This window comes from Triticum dicoccoides, chromosome 2B, assembly GCF_002162155.2.
Source record: "Triticum dicoccoides isolate Atlit2015 ecotype Zavitan chromosome 2B, WEW_v2.0, whole genome shotgun sequence".
Taxonomy (NCBI): domain Eukaryota; kingdom Viridiplantae; phylum Streptophyta; class Magnoliopsida; order Poales; family Poaceae; genus Triticum; species Triticum dicoccoides.
The window spans coordinates 16031168-16043483 of NC_041383.1; the positions used below are offsets into that span (position 1 = coordinate 16031168).

At 50.1% G+C, this 12316-nt stretch overlaps 1 protein-coding gene across 7 annotated transcripts; it reads left to right on the top strand.

Annotated features, from left to right (window-relative positions):
• Positions 1-8543: 8543 nt before the first annotated feature.
• Positions 8544-11768, top strand: LOC119361783 (putative receptor-like protein kinase At4g00960). 7 transcript variants are annotated; one of them, XM_037626927.1, is made up of 6 exons: positions 8544-8728; positions 9201-10496; positions 10608-10863; positions 10963-11188; positions 11283-11433; positions 11549-11768. In XM_037626927.1, exons 2-6 carry the CDS (start codon positions 10404-10406, stop codon positions 11720-11722), a joined length of 900 nt encoding a protein of 299 aa, XP_037482824.1. In that variant the 5' UTR covers positions 8544-8728; positions 9201-10403; the 3' UTR covers positions 11723-11768. The 7 variants fall into 7 exon arrangements, with proteins under 7 accessions (XP_037482824.1, XP_037482829.1, XP_037482826.1 ...); XM_037626932.1 differs by having other exon boundaries at positions 10347-10496; XM_037626929.1 differs by lacking the exon at positions 8544-8728 and having other exon boundaries at positions 8735-10179; positions 10287-10496.
• Positions 11769-12316: the final 548 nt, after the last annotated feature.

The following is a 12316-nucleotide window of genomic DNA, read 5'->3' on the forward strand; positions in this document are numbered from 1 at the left end:
TGGCATAGCTACGCGCCGAAGGTCACCCGGAATCCTAGTTGACCAGGAGATCTAGCCCTTTGACTTTTGCCGAACGGGCTTTGACCAGTGGTCTTTTCCACCTGGTTGCGACAGGTCTACCCATAGCAACATCCCCGAACACGGTCTGGACCCAAACCACCACTAGATTACCTCCGGTTCTACCGCACCCGCACGATTCCTACTCCAAGTGACGACGGCACTGCCGTCCGTGGAAGGGGGGCCACACCACCGAGCCCCAAGACGGGTGCCTACGCATGCCACAACACTTTCACACATGCATGAAGAGTCGTGCAATGTTTCGGTGGCATAGCTACGCCCCGAAGGCCACCCTCTAACCAGATTCCCTCCGATGTCGACCACTTCCCCCCTCCGTGACACGGTGGCAGCGACGTCCATGAGGGGGGCAATCGATATACCATTGGGGTATGATTTTTGTTTAGACAAGGCACATTTGTATTGTAAAAAAAGAAAATAATAAATAATACTAAAAAACTAAAAAAATAAAATAAAAATAAAAATATAGGTATGCCTACTGTAAGGCCGTAGGCATAGCTGCGCACACCGAGCTCCAGTGCCATGGATCGATGACGTGGCGATGCACGCGGATTGATGATGTGGCAGAGGGCATGGGCTAGCCCTACGCCGACGGCATAGCCATCGGCATAGCCGTAGGCAGGTATGCCTACGGTAAGGCCTTAGGCATAGCTGCGCACACGGGCATGGATCGATGACGTGGCGATGCACGTGGATTGATGACGTGACAGAGGGCATGGGCCAGGCCTATGCCGACCGCTATGCCGTCGGCATATCTCTGTCACACCACAGACCCCTCCCCCTCGGATCGATGACGTGGAGGCGGCGCGGATCGGTGATGTCAACATATCTATGCCAGGCTATGCCGACGGCTTAGCCGTAGGCATAGTTTCAGATGTATGCCGACGGCCTAGCCGTAGGCATAGGCTCCACGTGGCGCCCTCTGGTAGCTCGTGGTAGCCCTATTTCTACAGCTAAGCCGTAGGCATAGTTTTTGTCTCATTCCCCCCCCCCCCTTTTTTCTGTTTGATTGCAATGCCGACGGCTATGCCGCCGGCCGCCGTTAGCCCCGTCGGCATAGTTCCGACGCCGTCAAATGGTCGTCGCTGACCAGGTAGGCAGGCCTCATCTATGCCGACGGCCCCCGTAGGCGTACCGCCAGAGGTCCCGACGGCGGTAGTATGCCGACGGCCCCCGTCGGCGTAGATCAACATATGCCGACGGGTTTTCTACGCCTACGGCCTGCCCTAGGCCGTCGGGATATATCTATCTATGCCTACGGGGGCCGTCGACATAGATGAGGCCGTCGGCAACTACGTTAATTCTGGTAGTGACGGCCCGTGGCCGCGCGATCGCAAACCATACACCAAATGGGATGGCTGAGGAGGAAGAGATGCCGGCGACGGCGGCGGTCTGCCCACGGCGAGCATGCAGGCGTCCGAGGAGATGAGGAAACGGGAGCAGACCAAGCCCCGCTGACTAATTCTATTTGTTACTATGTCTTCCATCCATCAGGTTCTACACAAGAAGAACAACCGGAAGAAGGAGGAGGAGTCCCGCACACACAAACATCAGGAGAGAAGACAATGCGGAGACGCGCCCCTGGTGGCAGCGTCGAGGAGATCAAAGGGCGCGCTCATGCGGCCGCGCGTGCGCCAAGGGGCACCCAGCCGAGAGAGAGGAGCATGCACATGTGGGAGACTCGCCCGTGGCGGCGATATGCTGCAGGGCGCGTCGTACACGACGAGCACACCGGGCTCGAGATGCATGCACATGCTGACATGCAACAACCCTCTTCTTTTCATTTCCTTAATTAGCAGGTTCCTCAGAGACGGGAGGCAACTCACGCACGCGTAGACGCCGCCGCCCTTCACATCCACGCATGTCCAGAGAGAAGACCCGCTAGCACCACATCCATCCATCACCGCCGCACTCGCCGGCCACCAAGCACCACATCCATCCGTCACCGGTGCACTCGCCGGCCACCAACGCACACATCCATCCATCAGGAGATCCATCCGTTCACAAGCGCACACATTCATCCATCACGTAGCACACATCCATCCACTCCATCTATATCACCTAACCCATGCAACGCAACAAAGTTACAGGAGCAGCTGGAGTTGGACGCGATCGCATCTGGCCGAGGCGCTCGTTGGCTACACGCACCCGAAGCCAGGAGACGCAACGCACGGCGGAGGTCGACCGACTGGACGGCCATGGATGACAAGTTGATCTTCCCGGCAGGTAAAAAAATACCAACTAACTCTCTCTTATCCTCCATGCGTGCATGCAGAACACGGTCACGATGGAGAAGTGGTCCATCCACACAAAGGAAGGGCCTCGCCGAGGGCACGGAGACGACGCCGGCATGATGTACTTGTACCATGTCTCCTTCCGCTCTTCACCGAGCCCATTATCCTCGCGTGCCACCTTCGACTCGTGAGCAGCCGGAGCTCGCCAACGACGTAGCCCAACTGCTAACCCCGGTAATCTATCATGGACCCGGCGAATAGGTCATGGTTTCAGGTCGTGACGCACAGGTCTCCGACTCTCTGGTACACATGTCCATGACGTCCCGGTCACAATGAACGGGCCTAGCGTATTGCTTTCCAGAGAAGACGGCGACGAAATCAGAGCTCGTGGCAGGCAGGTCCATGGCGAACCCAGGTCACCGGCATACAGGTTTTGCATCACGCTCTTGGAGGAGACGGCGCGGTGGACCAGAGCTCGCTGACGACGCAGCCCGAGACTCGCCTTTCCCTTCATGGTGTACAGATTCTCATCGGAACCAGCATCCGCAACGACGAGCCTCCACGACCGGCTCCTCCTTCACGAAGCACGCGTTCCCGACGAACAGGTCAATGGCGTACGGATGCTTCACCGAGCCCGAATTTGCAGCGACACAGTACAAGACCAGTCCCTCCTTCGAGAGGTGCACCTACCGCGCGTACAGGTCCACGGCGTCGCCGGCGTACAGGTCACCCTTTGGAGTAGCACCAGCCCAACGCGACGTGGCCTCTACAACGCAACCTTTCCATGGCCTCGTGAGGCGGCCCCCTTTGTCTTGGCGGACCGCCGAATACTCGGCGTCTAGCCGAGACGAGGTGCCAACCACCCCGGCCACACTCATGTGAGTGTGTGTTAGTTTTTTACACTGAGTCCGGTCTCCCCAAACCGTTACTCCCGCGGGGCGTAGCCTCTTGAACACCCCGATAAAGCAACAGGTCGTCAAGAAGTCTAGGCCGAGCGTGACCCATGCTACCCCAACACCAACTACTCCAACGCTGCCAAGACCGACGAGGCACGACGGCGAGGGTGGGCCCGGCCTCCGCTAAGGCCACGACACTTGCGGCGCGTGTACCGACGAGGACACGGGCTCTGCCGCTGCCCATACCCACATAACCATCATCATGCATGAAGGACGCAAAGGAAGACGACGAAGACGACCACACGGCTTAATCAGAGGTATCCCGCAGAGCAACCCGCGGGAGTAATTAACCGGGAGCCTTCCGAGGCCCCGGGAACTAGGAGACCGCAATCGCCACAGTCTGGCTGGCCGCGCTAGTAGGCCACGAAGCGCACCTTTTTATTTCCGGGATCTTGTAATTTTGTTTATCTAATGAGATTAATGAAATACTCGTTTCCCGTATCCTTTTTTTGTGTACTACGGTACACTGGCACGCCCGCAAATTTTCTTTTCTTCTTTCCCCGGCGCAAGAGAGAAATACGCTCCCCTTCCGTTCTCCCGGTGTCTTAGATATTTTTCTCGTGTCAAACACACGGGAGTCTCCACATGCGAGGAACGTGCCATCAGCATGCTACTATTCTGATCTGGTACACTAGACTAACTGAATTTCGTTCACATTAATGAATTCGGTCATGTCCATCCACTGATGAAAGGGGCTCACTGCTCATTTTGTGGTCTCTTCCTTAAATAGGAACCTGAGGTGTTGCAAGACGGGCCTTGACACCAATAGATCGTCCAGGGTGCATTATACCATGGCAGGCTTCACGGCTGGTGACGAGTGGCCGTCAATCACATTAACCACCCGACGAGCATCATGTTACCAAACGTAGGTAATACCCTGGTTCTGGTGATCTGCAGGCTTAAGACAGAGCATGGGATGGACTCACACTATTATGTATAGTTTGATTCTACACCACCCACCCTGCTTTTTCTTTTGAATTGTTCTACGGTATTTTCATACAGTAATTAAACAAAGTACATGTGTACAAATGAAGCAAAATACAAGAAAGGTTCATCCACTAACAGCCCTAGGTAACATAGAAATCAGAGTAAGAGATGGTAATAAAGTTGCTACTGTGGACAAAGAATGAATGCATGATGCTGCGGATGTCGTTAATGCATGATGCTGTAGATTTTCGAGTGTCGTCGCCCTAGTTTAGAAGCCTGATGTAGGATGTACTGCTTTCTGTTTCTTTGTAAAAGAGTTGCAGTCTTGTATGCAGAAAACTCAGAAACTGTAATAAGCAGGCGTAGTTGGCTGGGGTAGAGTTCCCCTTCAGCTGATTTTGGATCTGGTTGTCTTATCAATTTCAGATGCTATGAAATTGGGGGGCTGATGCTCCTTTTATCGAAACTATTAAAGAAAACAAATGGGTGTTGGTGCGACAAGTCCAACGCGTGCATCTTCTTGGGTGTTCCATGTGATCTTTAAAACAATTGCTTTCTTGTCCCAGTGAAGCGTAAGGGGGGGATGGGCGTGCTTACTTTTGTGGCAACGTTGGCTGGAGTGATCTGTTGGTTACCTGTAGATGGTGCCTGTTGTTTCACCTTTAGTGCCACATTGCTAGTTTATTCCGAGTTACTTCCTGGCCTAAATAAGTAATACTTCCAGGGTTTTATTCTTTGACATGTAAATAGAAAAGTGTAAGTAGAGCCCTTTTTTAGTCGTCGTGTTACATTGTCGCTACTCAAAAAGTTATATTCACGCATTTATCATTGAGGACTAGGCTTGGTGCGTAACTGAGATTTAAAATCCTACTAGTACTCACTTAAAAAGGACTTATGCATCCCTAGTTGGTGCAGAGGTCGGGAAAGTGAAATTCTCTCCCAATTTTGGCTCTCGCGTCGCCTCCCCCGTGGGCGACTCGGGAGGGCTCAGCCGCCGCCGCTGCCGCCGCCTAGTCCCTCCAGTGCCCTTCTCACCCTCCGCCGCTACCGATGGTCGGTGCCAGGCAAAGCCCGTGCGTGCGACGACGGCCATGGAGGGTCTCTCCTCCCGTTCCCGGATCCGCGGCGGAGCGCGCGTCCTGATCTGCAGGGTGCGGCCCTCTCGGCGGTGTAGCAGATCCCAGAGGCGGCGGACTCACGGCGGTGCACGGGTGCCCAGATCCATGGGTGTGGGACTCCCGGCAGCGGCGGGATCGGTCGACGGTGGGCTTGGGCGATGGCGTCGGCCGCGCGGTGCCGGATCTCATCGCTCGCAGCAGATCTCGCCACTCCGGCCTTCGTGGAGGAACCTGGACCTGGGGCGGCGGCCTCGTTAGGCATGGCAACGGCGCCCTTGGCTGGCAACGTTCGCGGGAGGTGGATGGACGGCGTCTTGACCGCGTGGGTGGTGAGTCGCCGGTGGATCCCCTCCGCGCTGCACGCTCTCTCCCGCTGCACTTGGTGGCTTATGACCGCGGTCGTCGGCCTCGGTGTGTTCGGGTGGCTGCTAGAGGTGATATCGGACCGGAGGAAACTCTGGATAACTCATTCATCCCGACGGTGGCGACGACCAGGGTCACCGTTCTCCTCCTTGCAGGCGACGTCGAGGTCCCTGCCCTCCACCCCGAGCCCATGCCCGGGTGAAAACCCTAAATCTTCTTAGATTGGGCGGCGGCGGCACTACGTGTGTCGTACCCTTCTTGGAGGCGCCGCTTGGGGCGTTTGGGTGCTCGGTTTGAGAAACTGTAGGCGGAGGGGACGGTACCAACGGCAATAGGTAGTGTTTCGCGTCGGAGAAGCGGCGTGGCATCTGGCACGTCAACAATGGCAGGTCTCAGCGGCATGGAGCAGCAGGGTCTCACCGATGGGCGTGTGATGATGGATGAGCACATGATGGTGGCGTTGTCTGGCGTCATTGATGGCGTCGACGGGAGTTAGACCAGGCAAGGAAGATGCAGCAGTACATCACTGAAGATGGATTGGTGGCAGGTGGCTGCGGCGGCCTCATACCCGGCAGGCGTCCTGGTTGAGGAGTGCGCCGGACTGGTGGGTGCCCCATACCCGGCAGGCGTCCTGGTTGGGACCTCAGGTCTTAGATGTTAGGTTTGGCTGTGAGGTCTGTTTGGTATTAGGCCTAAACTATCAGCATCCCTACATCAACTGGATAGGAGTAGCGACATATGTTGCCTAGACGGTGTCTTTAGTCTTACTGTTGTATGACTTTCTAAGGTTTGCTGAATAATTAATAAAGTGGCTACATGCATCGTCTATATGCAGAGGCCGGGGGCCTCCTCCATTTCTAAAAAAGATAGTTATATTCAGCTAGGGCTTGAACATCGGTGGCCTCCTCACTTTGGTAGCATGCTCAAAAGCATAAGCCATCTCAATCAACCTCGGCTCGTACCCCTGCAATCCGCCAAAGCATATACCAAAAGGGAACCCCTGCTCCGCATACCCCACCGGCACAGATATGCCAGGGTGGCCGCCGATAGCGAGAAGGCTAGAAATATCGCTCTTAGGCGCCACCACCGCGTCCAGTTGGCGGTCCTTCATCAGCTTCTCCAACCCATAGGCGTTCAGCTCCTTCAGGCGTCGGATCATGGCTCTCTCCACTGGGCCGATGCCGTTTGTGCTTTGGGCAGCAGTAAGGTCGGGCTGCCCGAAATCTTTCATTCGCTCCTGCGCCAACATGTAAAGAATTTTTCTAATAGCACAGGTAAAGAGTTATTTCCATTAATCGCCATGTTGAATCTACTTTTTTTAAAGTTTTATTGCCGCATGATCACTGCAACAAGAATCTATAAAAAAATTGAGAGAATTTTGACAGAACTGAATCTATATTGTTTCAACCACTAACAAGAAGTGAGAATCGAGGAATGGTGAAATATCTGTGTTTTAAATAGCGGGCTATGCCTAATAGCGACGGTCCCCCAAATAGCCAGCTATTAGCGGACTATTGTACACGAATACCCTGCTCAAAAAGCTACCCCTCCGTAATGTAAGTCGTTTTTTGATACTACACTTATGGGACGGAGGGAGTATAAAGTCCAATTTTTTCTTTTTGCACTTACCTCCACAGGATGCTTGTTGTTGAACGCAATGATGTCTGCTAGCGAATGGACCGGAGAGTAGACCAAGTCTGACAAATACGCGTTTATGCTGAGCTTGAATTCTGCCTGCGTCGCAATCCCCTCGTTGGAATAAATCTCAACCAATAGAGTGGTCAAATTGGCAGTGACGTCCAGCTTCTCGATCACCACTGCTCCAAGTTTCCCTTGGAAAAAAGAATCAAAAATCAATTCATATTCACATTGATCTGTAGCCGGAGTACAGGATATTTTCCCCTACATGATTGGATCAAGTCAACTTTGTTTACCAGCCACCCACCACCGGACGGATCAAAATTAAAGCTTGGTTGCCGTTGCTGGATGTTATCCACATCGCCAAAGAGCCAACAGCTCAGATTCATCTCCTTCGTTCTTCCTCCAGCAGCGGAAGTCATCTTGCTTATTGATTAATTTCTTTTAGATTCAGGAAGTGACTCCGCAGTTTCATTCCAAATCGCGAATGATGTGACACACAATTAAATGAGGAAAAAATGGATGCGGTATCACATTATGATACTGTATCATATTAAATGTTGTATTAGTTTGTGTGATGCATGATAATTAATAAGGCAACCTAAGATACTAACTTATAATACTATGCATTACGAAAGTAATATCATAACTAGTATCGTATGCATGGTATTAGTATATGATACTCCTCATTACAACTAGCCTGAAGAGGTCGATCAAGCTTCCTATTTTGCTAGCTTCGTTTGAGACATATGCTTCTGGCTGGAAAAAACCAAGAAAAAGTAACAAAAAAAAGTTGGGAAAAAGTGACATCCGAGTACCCCATCCCGAGGGCGGAGGGCCATTCTCTTTATTGCATTGAACATTCTTTGGTTGGAGATGGTCTTATCAGCAGCTAGCTAGAGATTTCAGCTGGACCACTTTTTATATGATTGCTTTTAGTTTCATCCAAACTTCTATTTGTCCATACAATAAGACGTGTTGGTGCAAAGAGAGTGTTAAATTACATATATTTTGACACTACAAATTTTCTAATATTTTTTGATAAAAAATTCGGACAAAGATAATAATAAAACTACCGAGATTTTTGGGAAACTGGGATTTCCAGCCCAAACCAGAAAAACCAGTAATGAGAAGAAAAAAAACTTGGGAAATAGTGACATCGGGATACGCCAATCAGAGGGTCATTCTCTCTAATTGCGTTGAACATTCTTTGGTTGTAGATGGTCTTATTAGCTAGAGATGCCCGCTTTGCTTGTTCTCAGGTTCACCATAACTTTTCTCCGTCCATCCAGAAAGACGCGTTGCCTGCCCGCTCGCCGGATCCCGGCGAAATCTTGATTGCTTTTGCCGCCGCTGGATGAGATCACTATAGCCAAAGTGCAAACAACTCGATTGATCTCCTTCGACCTCTCTCCAGGTAAGACGTGTGTTGTTGCATAATTTCTTGTAGATTAGGCCATGAGAGCCGAACCGCCATCTTCCCCGTCTCCGGCGCTTCTTCCACCGCCGGATCCTCTCACCTCCACGGCAGTTTTTGCTGCGTGGAATTCGTGGTGAAAGAGAGACCGAGAGAAGATAAGGGAGGGGAATGGGTGGTTATGATGAGAGGGTAAGATGCAGTACTAGGTGAACCCCACGCGCTGCACTGCATGTGCGCCGGCCTCGGCCTGTATCCGAGTCGTACTGCGCATGGATTGATGTTGGCTGGGCAGCTGGGCAGCTTGGTCTGCTTTATGCTTCTTTGCCGAGTTTCAGTTTTGTATGCTCCTGAAATTCAAAAACTGTAATAAGCAGGTAGTATCGTGAGGTGGTTGAACCGATTTTGGATCGGGTTGTCTGATCAATTTCATATGAAATGAAACTGGGGGCTGATGCTCCTTTTATCCCAGGAGACGAGTCATCGTCCCGTGCAGCGCCCCAGGTCCTCATGATTCGATAGGTCCACCGCCGTGTTGCATCAGCCACGCCCGCCTCTGCACCCAATCGTCACACAGGGGTGCCGCGGCTACCACGCCGACGAGTTGGTCACCTGGTTAGAAATTAATGAGTTCTCTATAAACTTGGATTTATCATTGTTGGGGAGTTGATCTAGCTTTGTGCCGTAGGTTTTAGCTAACTGATTCGTGGTCTTTCACCTCCTCCTTCCGAGCCCGTAATTTCTTTCAAAACTTTAATAACAAGGCAACCAATGGGTTGGAACAGCTGCGTCCTGGACTTATGGTAGGTAAATCATTGTATTCCCTCCGTCCTAAAATTATTGTCTTAGATTTGTCTAGATACAGATGTACTACGGAGGGAGTATTTTGCAGGTGGCTACATCCATAGGGCCCTGTTGCCTTTGTTTGAGAATTCATGTTGTCATGCCCTTACTAGAGTTCAACGAACTTGAAGATAGGACTAATGATATATATTAAACTTGCAACGAGTTCCTATCAGCTATTGTGCTTCAATAAGTGGTAAGGAATAAACAACAATGAGCTAAGCAGCATGAATGACTATTGACTAGTTCCAATTTGTTCTAGTTTCTGGCCTTACAATAGTAGTACTCCCGTCATCAGCATGGTGTAGTTTTCCTGCTTTGAAGTTTTGAACCGTATTGTATTGGAGATGATCTTATTGGCGAAACATGTCGGCCTCACATGCGCCATCCAAACGAGTACAAGACCCTCTCTATGTGTTTTGGCCCAAGTCAACATTGTTTGGTTAGCAGTATATACTAGTATAAGTTTTCTTTCGTGCAACCAACGCGGCGTTTACCTTAGCTGCCCACCAGACGGATCTAAATTATAGCTTGGTTGCTGCTGCGGGGTGTGATCCACATCTCCAAAGAGCAAACAACAAGTCGATTCATCTTCAACCTTTCGCCAGGTTCGTCATCTCCCTTAATTTCGTTTAGATCGTCGGGCAGGGTGTGACTCCTCGATTCCATCCCAAATCTTGAATGCATTCTGGCCTGATTCCGCAACTGCTCACAGATCTGGAGAGGTAAGGAAGGATGATTGAGGGAATGGCTACTAACACCTTTTCTTTCTCAGCAAGATTAACATCATCTTCTTTGGTAAGCGCTTGCCTGGGTGTGAGATAACTCCTACATGGATTTTACATTCGCTTTGCTTGATACTATCACGAAGAGTTTCTCAGAGGAACAAAAAATTGCCAGTGGTGGGTATGGAGATATTTACAGGGTATGCATGACTAGTTATTATATTTCCCATCTCCAATTGTCAAATTAGTAATACCACCAACGCGTACAAGCTAGCTCGATCGTGCTATGTGCTAACAAGTGATTTCCACAGGCGGTGCATAACGGGGAAGAGATTGCTGTGAAGAGGCTTTATCATTTCCAAGGACTTGATGATCAGCAATTTCAAAATGAATTCCGTAGCCTCAGCAAGGTCTCTCACAAAAATGTTATACGGTTAATTGGCTACTGCTATGAATCACGGAGTAAATATATGAAACACAACGGGGAACTTGTGTTTGCTAAAATGATGGAGCGACTACTCTGCTTTGAATATATGCAGGGCGGAAGCCTTGAGAAATACATCGCAGGTAAAGCATATTGCACGTAGTTGACCATAGTACTAGCTTTTTGCATGCCAAAGATAAATCAATCGATTATTTATTTCTTGTTCCTACTACTACTTGCAGACGAACCATGTAGACTTGACTGGCCCACATGTTATAAAATCATTCAAGGGATCTGTGACGGCTTAAATCACCTTCACAATGCACAGGAAAAAGCAATTTTCCATCTGGACTTGAAGCCTTCGAATATATTGCTGGATAAAAACATGACTCCCAAGATTGCAGGTTTTGATTTGTCTGTTGATTCAACAGAAGGAACGGACCCGATAGCGATGAGAAGAGGAACACTGTAAGTTTTGATGTATCATGCATGTGCTATAAATCAAACACTTCTTTGTATTGCACTAACTGTCTGAATCTGTTGTGCTTATGATATCATACAGTGAGTACATGCCACCGGAATACATAGACAGCGGCATCATATCAAACAAGTTTGACGTGTTCAGTTTGGGCAGCATTATTATAAGAATGATGGACGGACATGGGGGTCCTTACCGTTATTCTGAAATGTCTCCCAACCAGTTTATTGAATATGTAGGGAGAATCATCTGTCTTTACCATGCATGTGTATAGTTTTTTTTCACATTCTACCGGTTTATTTATTTTTGCACGCAATCTAAATGTGTTTATGCACCAATTTCGCATGCAGGTAAGTGAAAACTGGAAGAAAAGGTTGCAGAAATTGTCGGAGCATTCATCATACGAGATGGATATCCTACAAGTGCAGGCATGTGTTGAGATAGCATTTAGATGCTTGGAAGCCGATCGAAACAAAAGGCCTAGTATAGAGGAAATTATATGTGAACTGGGGTTAAGACAGTAATGTCGCCGCCTCCTGATCATAAATCTATCTCGTTTGTTCTGAATTCTCAGTCAAGCTCCAGCCCTGCTCCTGATCATAAATCTATCTCGTTTGTTCTGAATTCTCAGTCAAGCTCCAGCCCTGCTCCTGATCAGCCAACAGACTTAACTGAAGCTGAGATCAAGACAAATCTTGCTGAAACTGAGATCAAGACAGACCTAACTGCACCTGAAATTAAGACAATATTAGCAGGGCCTCCTGATCAGTCCGGTCTTGATTCTCCATTATGCTCCAACACTGCACCTGATTACTCAATAGACCTAATTGAAGCTGCGATTGAGACAATAATGTCATTGCCCCCCACTAGTAGAAAAACCCCCATTCGTCCCGGTTTGTGAGGGTCATTTGTCCCGGTTCACGAACCAGGACTAAAGGGTCGTCACTAAAGCCCTGTCCCTTTAGTCCCGGTTCGCCCAGGAACCGGGACAGATGGGGCTCCACGTGGCCGCTGCCGCTTGCCCAGGCAGGGGGGCCTTTTGTCCCGGTTGGTGCCACCAACCGGGACCAAAAGGCTTCCACGTGTCAGCATTTCAGGGGCTGCGTTTTTTATTTTTT

Bases quoted from the DNA above. Each gene is read 5' to 3' on its own strand.
- LOC119361783 (XM_037626927.1), top strand. From the start codon at position 10,404: ATGGATTTTACATTCGCTTTGCTTGATACTATCACGAAGAGTTTCTCA. The intron at 10,497-10,607 runs GTATGCATGACT...TGATTTCCACAG, and splicing joins GGTATGGAGATATTTACAGG to GCGGTGCATAACGGGGAAGA. The intron at 11,189-11,282 runs GTAAGTTTTGAT...GATATCATACAG, and splicing joins GCGATGAGAAGAGGAACACT to TGAGTACATGCCACCGGAAT.